The 12,112-nt window shown below is 40.0% G+C and overlaps 2 protein-coding genes across 3 annotated transcripts; both read right to left on the bottom strand.

Moving 5' to 3' along the window:
* Positions 1-490: 490 nt before the first annotated feature.
* On the bottom strand, positions 491-4,665 carry LOC119919230. The gene is made up of 5 exons (XM_038739672.1): positions 4,560-4,665; positions 1,755-2,093; positions 1,574-1,669; positions 1,126-1,230; positions 491-670 (listed from the first exon to the last, which is right to left on the bottom strand). The coding sequence occupies exons 1-5, from the start codon at positions 4,612-4,614 to the stop codon at positions 516-518; spliced, it is 750 nt and encodes a 249-aa protein (XP_038595600.1). The 5' UTR covers positions 4,615-4,665; the 3' UTR covers positions 491-515.
* Positions 4,666-6,445: 1,780 nt separating this feature from the next.
* LOC119919231 (butyrophilin-like protein 2) lies at positions 6,446-10,555 on the bottom strand. 2 transcript variants are annotated; one of them, XM_038739673.1, is made up of 5 exons: positions 10,238-10,555; positions 7,926-8,264; positions 7,744-7,839; positions 7,251-7,364; positions 6,446-7,132 (listed from the first exon to the last, which is right to left on the bottom strand). In XM_038739673.1, exons 2-5 carry the CDS (start codon positions 8,248-8,250, stop codon positions 7,026-7,028), a joined length of 642 nt encoding a protein of 213 aa, XP_038595601.1. In that variant the 5' UTR covers positions 8,251-8,264; positions 10,238-10,555; the 3' UTR covers positions 6,446-7,025. The 2 variants fall into 2 exon arrangements, with proteins under 2 accessions (XP_038595601.1, XP_038595602.1); XM_038739674.1 differs by having other exon boundaries at positions 10,363-10,555.
* Positions 10,556-12,112: the final 1,557 nt, after the last annotated feature.

The following is a 12,112-nucleotide window of genomic DNA, read 5'->3' as shown; positions in this document are numbered from 1 at the left end:
CATTATGTTGCTGATGTGACCAAGAGCACAACGTTATTGGGAATATTAGAACAGATAAGAATAATCTAGAATAAATATACCCTGTTGCGTCTTTGGCATGCTCTGGAGCGAGAGGGCTTATACACTCAGCTGGCAGTTTATACAGCTAAACCTAATACACTCTAATACAACAGTCTCCTTCATCAAGTTTATAATGTTTAGTTTTTGGCCCAATTGATTAAAAGGCCATGAGGGACAGTGACAATTGCCACGTGGATCATGATCAGATGCTGTCATCCATTCATTATACTATGTTGAAAGAGTTGCTGTGCTTTTCTTGATCACTTTTGTGATCTGTTGTTATTGATACTGTGTCAGCTGCTTTTTGTTGATTTGATATTCAGAGACTGTGGTGGTTTGAGTCTGATTTTGCCTTCAATTGTGTGGCATCCGTTGTGTGTCTGTGTGTATACTAATGTGCTTTTTGGAGGGGGGGGACACAAGAATTATTTGCACCAGGACAAATCAGAATAATATTACGCTGCTGTCGTCCTCTCAGACGAGCCGTTTCCTGCAGACCCCTCCAGGTCCTCGTCTGCTGCTCGGTTGTTCAGCATTTCTCCTTCAGATCTGTTTGACACCGTCTCTGGTTTTTGCTCTTTCCATCCTCCGAGCCTTTTCATGCACTTCTCTGAGAGACAGAAAAGTAGTTTGTGACAATAGTTAAAAGAAGAAGGTGTTTGTTGTTTTTTACCTGCTGAGGAAATAGGTAAAGAACAAATTCATGTCTCACATTTCAGCCTGAGTAAATGGTTTTAATCTGCATTTGTTTGTAGCCTATTTGCTCTGGTTTTCTTAAAAGCAAAAAGCCACTGAGATGACGGTTACATTTAGTGGTGTTTCATTTACACTAACCTTTTGTCAAACATTGATACTCCCGTAATGGAGTAAACTTACTGTTTTATGAATGGAGTCTGGTGGCTTTGACAAGAGCGATTTAGTGATTTAGTTTCTAGTTAAAAAGAGGATCTCCGTTTCTCTGAAGGGATCCTTTCCATAGTGTTGACACTTGTATAAACAAGCTGTCACTGGCAAAACAAGCACTTTAAATTCGCCCTAGATTTTAAATGTTGTTTTGTAACTTACGGATTGTTCCGTGCATCTTCAGAAGCAGAACAACGATAACGAGGCAGAGAATGATGAAGACAGAGGAAATGATCCCAGCACGGCCAGCGTTCCTGTTTCCACCACCTGAAAATATATCAGAGAGGATGCTGAGTTTAGAAGAAGGGCAGGTTCAAGGTCGTGCATGTGGCATAACATTATCACAGCAGTGGTTTCATTTTCTCAGGGGCCGAAATGTCCTTCACCTTGATACACTGAAAATTTATTTTATTTGTGGTGCTCACAGTATTAACAAAATTGATTAAAAAAAAATCACATAAAATCAAAACTGTCCAAAACTTGATGTGTTAACTGTGTAAAAATGCTCACATTAAATGTTCAGACCTGCTGCACATTTCCACACAGCAGATCATCTTGCACTCAGAGAGAATAAAGTTGGACAAAGAAAGAAATATTCCAAGACATTTACCACGACCGTCTGGCTCGGTCTCTTCTTCCTCTGGAGGTCCAGTTGTGCTGGAATAATCTCTCTTTGTCTCGTTCTGCTGGTCTTTTCCCACCGTTTCTAATAATAGAGGTCTAATTTAGGAACAACGTTATATACACTTGAATTAAATGAACCTGAACAGTATTAAACTCAGCACGCTCACCAACAATGAGGTCAACAACACAGCTGGTCTTCAGCTTTGGGACAAAGCCTTTGTAAAGTCCTCTGTCAGACAGCTTCACTGAGGAGATGTGCAGAGTCAGGACTCCTCTGATCAGGTCTTCATGGAGGAGAGTCGTCCTGCCTCTGTATTGATCCGTCTGTGGATCAGGATCGTCCTGTTGATGACGATAGACGTGGACGATATCCTTGTTGTCAAGTCTCGTCCAGTCCACGGTGAAAGCAGACAGGCTGACCGGAGGATCCAGACGACACTGAAGAGTCACATCACCACCTTCTGCTGCCTTTATCGGCTGAGCCTGGTACATGGCAGGAGGCTCTCCTGAGGAAACAAACATTATATTAGACAGTTTGAAAGCCTCTGAAGAACAGCCATCTTTGCAGCATTTAAAATGATCGGGGGTTTAAACTCAGTGATCTCTGCCTCATCAGAACAGCACAGTTTGAGCTTGTGTGTCCACGCTGTTGTGTTATGTTATATTATTTAATTCCAAAGTCGACCTGGACAGGTCACCAGTCCATCGCAGTGTGGCAGGCAGGGCCACACATAAACAAACAACCACTCATGCTCACACCTAAGGACAATTTTAGGGTCACCAATTAATCTAGTCCTTGGATGGTGGGAGTACCTGGAGCACCCACGGGGAGAACATGCAAACTCCACACAGAAAGGGGCAACCGGGGGTTTGAACCCACAAGCTTCTTGCTGTGAGGTGACAGTGCTAACCACTGCACCACCATGCCGCACTATAGAGAATAATATAATATAATAATAGGCTATAACATACAATGTAGTGCGTGTTTGAGACTAATGTTCAGATTTACAGTAGCCTACAGTAACGTGTAAATAACCGGACCATCTTGGACAACTTTTCTTTTCATTCATATAATAGTTCAAAACTGCTTCTTGTCAAATAAGCCAATAAATACATCTCATATAGCCTATTCATTCAAAATATAAATAAAAATAAATATCAGCCACAAATATAAAATACTAAAAGAAAAGAAAAGAATATCAAATCAGTAAGAAAAGAACAATAAACAGTGACAGTTACTGCAGTAAACAGTAAAATACGACCAGGTTGAATATTACCTTTGACATTTCACTGAGCTGTTTTATCATTATATAACATATCTGATCCATTCCTGGTGCTGACAGCCTGGTTTTCTGAAGAGCGTGTTTTAGTTATGTCTTTACAAATGGTTTGTTTAGTAGGTCATTAGGCTTTTCTTCTTGCTGTAATAACTCTTCACCTTACTGTAGCTTCCCTCCCTCCTTTTCCCTTTTCACTAATATTATTTGATCTATGAATTGCAACAATTTTTTTATCCAGCATCTCTGCTTTCTCCTCATCTCTCACTGCTATTGTTTCTCCATCATTGAAGACAGGGTACCCATATCTCTTTTTATCCCATTCATTCTTTTTATCATCCTGAAACTGTCTCCCGTCCCACTGAGCAACATTTTCTCCAGTATTCTTTCTTTGCACTTTTTATGATTCTTCTGACATTTGCTTGTAACTTTTATATTCAACAAGATTCTGAAAACAGTGATTCCTTTTGAACACTTTAAAAGCTTTATTACTAAATTTAATCGCTATTTTACATTCTTTTGTCCACCATACTATCTTATTTTTACGCTTTCCTGCCTTCTTCTTTATTGACTTCTCTGCAGTCTCTAGAACAACTTTACAAAATGAAAGATTTAAATGATCAACATCTTTATTTCTGTCAATTTATTCCATTTCTTGATCACTAATATTCCTAAATTTATCCCATTCAGCACTACTGAATGACCATTTCTGAAATCCTACTGTTTCATATTCCTCCAGACTCAATTCTACTAGTATTACAATAGGATAGTGGTCACTTCCTACTGTCTTCTATTTTTTTCAATTCAAAAACTTCAACATACAGACAGACAGTATAAGTACAGAGCGGTGAACTTGCCAGGGAAATAAAAACACAGCAAGGAAAATTTAGGGAATACATAAAAAGAAATAAATACAAACAAAATTAAAGGAGCAGGAAGCTATAAATCTACAAATACATTGTGTAAAGTACACAAATTCACCGTTTTAATACCTTTCTTGTTTTGGGATGAGTTTATTATTCCTATATTTAGATATAGTCTTCTAACTACTTCCCATGTGCAAATGCCAATGAATCTGTTAAATACAACATCCGGTTCCAGCCTCAAAATAAAAGCACTGCTGGACCTCCTCATCTGGTTACCCCAACTAACTTCACATATTAGACTGACATTGTATAGCCTAGAGAATAATATAATATAATATTACAATACTACATACACTGTAGTGCGTCAAGTGTTTCAGACCAATGTTCAGATCTGCTGTGCAGTCACATGTAATAACTGGACTCAAGTAAGAGACAAAGTAGTGGTGATGGAGCAGTGGATAAGGCGCATGCGTTTGGTGTGAGCGTTCAATTCCCCACTGTGACACATCCCCCATTGTGTCCCTGAGCAAGACACTTACCTCCTAGATGCTCTGACATGTAGCAATTGTAAGTCGCTTTGGATAAAAGCGTCAGCTAAATGTAAATGCAATGTAGTTCCGTGTCTTGACAAACTCAGACTGAAACTGTGTAAAACTCGCTCATGTTTAACTTTTTCATTCATGCAATATTTCAGAATGGGATCTCGGCAAATAAACTGACAGATAGGCCTATATCTCATCCAAGATTAAAAATCTGTCATAAACCTAAAACATGGAGCCAACAGAACGCATAATAATATTAAATCAGTAAAGAGAGATCATAAACTTACCCGTGACAGTTACCGCAAAGAGTAAAATAATTAGCAGCTTCAGTATTCCTTCCATTTGGAAGTTTTTACACAGTAAATGCACCAGCTTTCTCTGCAACACCGACCGACTAACCCGCGGCACAGCCCACTTGACAGGAACCACTTCGAAAACGACAGTCAAGCCAGCCTTCGCGCTGTCCTGCGATGCGTGTTTTTTCTAGGCATCTAGGCACGATGTTACCGTAATGCCTAGAAAAAACACGCATCGCAAGACAGCGCGAGGGCTGGCTTGACTGTCGTTTTCGAAGTGGAGCCTGGCTTGATTTCGGCGTAGGTCTGTATATTCACTCTCTCTGCGTCTGATCATTGGTCAACAGTTGCAGCAGTCTGATGGCGTAACAGCGTGACTACAAAATAAAAGTCGGCCACACCTGTGAACTGAGAGGTTTTACCATAGGGTTTTACTTGTGACAGTAATGCCGCATTCAGACCAATTAATGAAGTGCGTCTAGAGAGCAGCAGCGTTCAGACTCACTGTGGAGACCTCATGAGGACCAGGGGAGAGCCGCGACGATTGAAACACTTTTCACTATACGTCATTTTGAAATATAACTTTACAAACACAAATCATTTGTTGTTGTCATCAACAACTCTACCCTACTGACTAATCTGTCATGTGATCATGACGATGGCACAAGAAACACAACTCGTCATTGAAAAAATTGATCGCTTGAGTGAATTTACTTTCCATGATTGAAAACAGCTTCTTTCGTATTACTCCGTGAAAGTGTGACGTATCCACCTGATTTGTCCCGGTTCTGTTAAGCACTGTGGACTGTATGTGCTGATGAGGTAGTTTGGCATATCAGACTTGTATGGGCTCCGAGAAAATCGCTGTGTTTCATTCGTCCTCCTCTATTTTGAGCTTTAACCATATATTCTATATTTTTAAATGCTGAACTGCAGAAAAACGTATGGTTAATACACAGAAGCTCCCTGCTGTAAATTGACCCTGTCACTTCTGCTACACAACAATAATTTTCACCAACGTCCACCGTTACAGTGAGAATAGGTTGTAGTCGGTTTTGTCCAATAGATGGCGCCATTGGATAAATGATTGTTGGGATTACAAGCAAAGTTGCAGAGAGGCAGTTTGAAGATGTAGCCTACTCAGATCCAAAGTATCAATATCATAATGTAAAAATACTTTAGTTTAAATGCTAAAATAATCCATCAAGAATAAATAAGAAACGTGATAAAGAAAGTGAAGAAAACTGATAAATTACTTGAGAGGGGGAGCTGTGAAAACATGCAACTGTTTTCACACCCGTTTAAAGCTGGTATCTAAATTCTTACCAACCAGTCAACACATGTGTTTTCATGCTACATCTTTTTTAGTTTGATTTACAGAGGAACCTTTTGAAACACAAAGACAATGACATCGTTTTTATTTTTAGCCCAACTTCTCAGCAAACATAACTTTCATAATTAATACTCTAGGTAAATAGGCTTATTAAATACATAAAATGACATGGCTTAAAGATTACCCTCCTTTTATATTTTTCAAACTTCACTTAACTTTGTGCAATATTTCAAAACAACTTCTGCAGATAAATTCATCTCGTAAAAGAAATGAGGCGTCAGTCAGAAACATATATGAGCGCCTTACAGAATATTAAATCAGTGGCCTAATAAAAAGGACTTAGTAAACAAAAAAGTCAGTAAAACAGTAAAATAATGAGGAGCTTTTACTGATCCAGATGACCCACAAGAGGCTGTGACACACAAGAAATTAAATTTGTATCAAGGTGGAGGCAGAAATCTCAAACAAAACCATCTGAATGATTCGATGTCCTCGAACAAACTGAGAAAATGTTTGGTAATGAGAAAAACAACAGTAGGCTAATGTTGGTGAAAGTAAAAATAGCAATTTAATATCAGTGGACAGTGATAAGAGAAACAGAGCAAGTGCTTTACAGTACAGAGGATACAATAAAATGTAAAGTTCAACATGAGAGAAAAAGATATATATATAAAAATAAAATAAAACACATTCAAATACTTAATTTGACCAAAATGACACAAACCAATCAAACTAATGTCAGTTCTCAGAGTTTCCCTGGAAGTTTGTTTCAGAGAACAGGACCAAAGCTAAAACGGAGAGTTGGAATAGTTTAAGGCGTCAGATCACAAGAGCCTGGACCAGAACCTGAGCTGAGTCCTGGGTGAGGAACAGACGTATCCTCCTGATTGTGTGGAGGAGGAAGCTGCAGGAGCAGGTTGGCCCTGCGATGTTGGCAGAGAAGCACAGATGGTCGTCCAGTGTCACATCCAGGTTCCTTGTAGCCCGAGCCGGGGACCCACAGAGTTCTCAACGGGCCCCATGAGGAGGTTTAATGGCTGTTTCCTCAGTAAAAACTTTGGTAAAACTGGTGAGGTCAGTGTGCTTTTTGATCGTTGAGGTGATGAACGGCAGCCATCGTCCTCTCAGACCATGTTTCTCAAACAGCTTCCTGCAGGCCCCTCCAGGTCCTCGTCCGCTGCTTGGGTGTTCACCTTTTTCATTTCAGATCCGTTTGGCGTCGTTAAAATGTCTGTGCACATAAAGCAACATATGTTAAACATTTAAAACCATAGAAAATAAATCAGTATCACTGGTAATCTTCTTTTTTCAGAGTCCTCCTGGACTTCACATGTTGTTTTCTAACTTACGGATCGTTCCGTTCATCCTCAGAAGCAGAACAACAACAACAACAACAACAACGCAGAGAATAACAAAGACAGAGGAAATGATCCCAGCCCGGCCAGCGTTCCTGTTTCCACCACCTGAAAAGATTTAAGAGAAGATGCTGAGTTTAGAAGAAGGGCAGGTTCAAGGTCGTGCTCTGCTCTAACATTGATGCATCAGAATTAACAAGCTAATAATGTCAGACAGACATCAGTCACAGGGGACATTTTACAGCACAACCAGTACTTTTGATACTTTAAGTACATTTTGCTGATGATACTTTTGTGCTTAAACACAGGACTTTTAATTGTAATAGGGTAATTTTCACTGTCATACATTTGCACTTCCACCACTCTGAGTGACGTTTAGAAATGCTCACATTAAATGTTCAGACCTGCTGCACATTTCCACACAGCAGATCATCTTGCACTCAGAGGATAAAGTTGAACAAAGGAAGAAATATTCAAAGACATTTACCACGACCGTCTGGCTCGGTCTCTTCTTCCTCTGGAGGTCCAGTTGTGCTGGAATCATCTCTCTTTGTCTCGTTCTGCTGGTCTTTTCCCACCGTTTCTAATGAGAGAGGTCTTATTTAGGAACAATGTTATATACACTTTGAATTAAATGAATCTGAACAGTATTAAACTCAGCATGCTCACCAACAATGAGGTCAACAACACAGCTGGTCTTCAGCTTTGGGACAAAGCCTTTGTAAGGTCCTCTGTCAGACAGCTTCACTGAGGAGATGTGCAGAGTCAGGACTCCTCTGATCAGGTCTTCATGGAGGAGAGTCGTCCTGCCTCTGTATTGATCCGTCTGTGGACCAGGATCGTCCTGTTGATGTCGATAGACGTGGACGATATCCTTGTTCTCAAGTCTCGTCCAGTCCACAGTGAAAGCAGACAGGCTGACCGGAGGATCCAGACGACACTGAAGAGTCACATCATCACCTTCTGCTGCCTTTATCAGCTGAGCCTGGTACATGGCAGGAGGCTCTCCTGAGGAAACAAACATTATATTTAGACAGTTTGAAAGCCTCTGAAGAACAGCCTGGTGTCTGCAAAAGCCACAAACCTACTTGCCCTCATAGTTTAAATGAAGTGGGGATGCCACCAAAGCATTGGTGTAGTTTAGTTTTTCTAGTGAGTATATTGTGATTTTTCCCTCCCAGCCTCATACTCACCCGTCCCAGAGCGACGTCCCATAAGCATCATTACACTCACTAATACATACAGTATGCATGTACATAGAGAGCATTCTGAAGGACTGCTTAGGCTGTGTGTTATCAACACTGCAAAGACTTTAACAGCCGATGAAGGTTACAGGTGGGAAAGGGCGTCACTTTGAGTTGAACAGTGGTGGGGACATTAAAGGGCTCAGATTACAGTTGTGACAAAACACTTAGCATAGAGACGTGACAATCCAGAATATTGGGGTCAAGAGAACAAGACTAGAATATATTTTAATGCTATTTAAAGACATATTCAGTGATGAAAATACATAAAGATTATGAGTATTAAACACTTAATTTCCTGCATTTTGGAGACATTTCTCTGCACCAAATTATGGTGGAAATGTATTCATTTATTCAAAGCGAACACCAAATTCAGGTAGCAGGTGACAATATAATTTAATATAATGCAGTAATCAGTAAATTGTTTTGTTTTTTTAGCTAAAGTAGTTTTTTTTGGATAATGCAGATCTGATTTCTCTATATTTACATTGCATTGCATGTTTTCTTATGCCAAAAAAACTTTCTCATAACACTTACATTTGTTATTTAACATTTCTTGTTGCAAGCTATTTTTCAAAACATTTTTAACAAATGCCTCAAATCTCAGTTCTGTGTTTCGCAACACAGACGGGGTGAATTTATGAATGAACGTGTGAAAGTTCTGTCACAAAACGATGTTGTTACGTAACATCCCGCTATTTTAAGCGGGTCTACGGAAATCTTTGACCGTTCTTATAGGCTGCGTATCACGTACACTACACCACTGCATCAAAGCTTATTCCAAAGATTCATTCAGTCTTTAAAGTTTTGCAGTTAACGTGACTAAGTGATAGTGATCGGCACATTAGTGGGATCAGAAAAGAGGAGAATAGTGGAGAAATACGGTGACGTTCGGGGATGTGATACATCTCTAATAATCGCCGCTAGTTTGCGGTACCCCGGCAACAGAAGAAAACCCAACACCAACCCACAAACTGCTCAACCCACTCCCGGTAGCTGGCCTCCAGGGTGTATGAGAACATTTCCACCTGCTGCTACCAAGTGATCACATAAGCACATATAAACACAGCTAATTTTATTAATGAATATCACGCGTTAATCACATTTGCGACTCATGATGAAATGCTGCATAAAAAACATGACGTTAAAACACACGAGTCCAACTACTCCAATAAGGTTTATTATTTATGTCAGCAAAGATATTTCTATGTAACATGTTAAAAGCCTCTACATGCAGAACTTGCTGAAGAGGTATTGGATTTAATAACAACATGCAGGTTTCCAGGGGTTTCATACCGAACCTTTGCTCAATAGTAAAACCACTGCTGACAGCAGAAACATATTAGTGGAGCTCCCACATATACGGCCTCACCCTGTAACATAATCTAACTAAGACCTTTCCCACAACCGAATAACTTTCCTCCTTCTCCCCTTGTCGGAATCTTTTCAGTCTTCTTCAACACTCTGAAACTCTGCTTCCACTGACAGTGATACACCACCTAACGTTATCGCTCCTTTTAAATTTCTGACCCGAATGGGAAGCAGTTCATAAAGCTATAATCTCCATATTCTTTATTCCTCAGTGCTTTATCTCTATCTTGACCGACTGCACATCTACAAACCAACTTATCACAAGATATTTTAAAACCGTTCAATCTTGTGTAGCTAGTGGGATAATCTCAAAAACAGATAAATATCCTAATTATTTCAAGTTTTGCATATTTTCAGGTTACTTACCACTGCAGACAGTGAACCTCGGGTGTATCCTTCCGCACTTTCACCATATAGGCTATCTCCTGAATCACATTAACTTTAGGCTCGAACTATTGGTCTAAATTATTGAGTAGCCAACAACATCCTACCAATTTTCCAATCCCTGGTTCTGGTTTGTGTTGACAAACGATGTGTAGAGCTTCAATCCCAACTAACACAACAAGGTTCACGCAAGCACTTCCTCGTCTTTGTCGAGCTCGGTCGCCGTTCTGTAGCTGGATCCTCCGACTCCACTCAGGCCTGAACTCCCGATGACTGAAATCAAAGTTGTCGCAATGGTCGACTTCTTACAATATATAATGTTTAAAGACCAGTCTGTGAACGCGCTCCCGGCTGGATTGACGTCACATAAAAGAGGCGGTGTTAGCAGCAGATGACCAATCACAGACACGAACAAGTCCACTGTCAGAGGAGCGTCATATTTTATGAACGAGGATTAAACTGTAACACTACAGAAATACGACAGTAGCACGCCTGCAGCTGACACATGCAGGGAGGCAGAAATGAACAGTAGTCTATAATATTGCGTTGACTTTTATGAGCTGTGGCCTAGCCTGTGAAAATATCAGCCTTATTCTTTCAGCTCTGCTGTGTCGGCGTTTCCACATTAAAAGGGTCGTTCCACCTCACTTTAAAAATTAGATTAATTTATTTAACACACTCAAAAGTGTTTCAAACATTGTTCTAAATTAACTTCATAAAGCAATGAAACGAAGCTCCATTCATGCCATGAAATGTGCTCAAATAGCGGCTGAAAGACTGAATCTCAACATTTATGCTGCTGAAAACTCAGGTGGGGAGGAACATGACTACAGTCTCTGTGGTAGGCCTTTGAAAGCTATACTAGCCTAAATAGATAGCCCACGTTCATATTAAAATTTAGTATTTCAATATCCCTACCAAACTGCTCATAATATTCAGCCTCACATAAGAAAAATAAAACCTAGGCCTATTTATTTTAACGGCTGCGTCAGGGTATGTGAAACGAACTGGGAGCAAATATTAAACACATTTCAAAGCAGTCAATAGGCTCAGCCTACTGTAAAAACCTGTAGGCAATATAGCCTAAGGCTTTCAATCAGTCTCTGTAGGATGATATCGGTATAGCCAAGAGTTTCTCCAAATCACCGCTGCAAACATAAAGCAGCTTGTTGGCTGAAAGAGTCTGTGGGATTTTCCGACAGATGGTGATGTCATTTTCCAAGAGAGCTGATAGTCAGTAGGCGGCATTTTCATAGAGTTGATCTCTTATCTGGAACATAACCTCCGGAGCAGGTTAGCCCTTCAGCATAAGTTACCATGGTGATCTACGCCAGTAAGAAGTCAATGATGAGAAGTCGTGATGCTGAAAACCCAGGATTAACCCGGAGTTACCTGGATAAGCTCAAATCCTACTTCGTGGTACAGACCCCAGACCTGTTAAATTTTAAAAAGTTACAACAAACTTAATGTACTGTTCCTTCATACGTAAAACTGCAGGTTTTTAGGGCAGACAATTGCAGAATGTTAATTAAACCATTGTTTTTTGAAATCATTATTGCGAACATGCAAGTGAAAGTAGGCTGTATAAAAAACAACAATAAAAAAAACAATGTTAAAAACATAGGAGAATAAAACAACAGATGACAGATAACACATTGTTCATATCCTAATTGGGTGACGAAGACGTAACCAAACGACCATTGGCTATGGTCCTGAGCCATTTGGAGGAAAAAGGACCGGAACATACCCGTAGGATATTAACAACATATTTTGATACAATCGGGACTGTCAGCTTTGAATCAGTGAGTCAAAGCAACTTCCCGGTCTACTGCTGTGCGGCAGTAGGCTATTTGGTGA

Source organism: Micropterus salmoides, unplaced genomic scaffold (assembly GCF_014851395.1).
Source record: "Micropterus salmoides isolate LMB-PRFRI ecotype aquatic unplaced genomic scaffold, ASM1485139v1 Ms_hic_scaffold_2629, whole genome shotgun sequence".
Classification (NCBI taxonomy): Eukaryota; Metazoa; Chordata; class Actinopteri; order Centrarchiformes; family Centrarchidae; genus Micropterus; species Micropterus salmoides.
The sequence above is the reverse complement of the archived record's forward strand: the minus strand, read 5'-3'. Positions and strand labels throughout refer to the sequence as shown.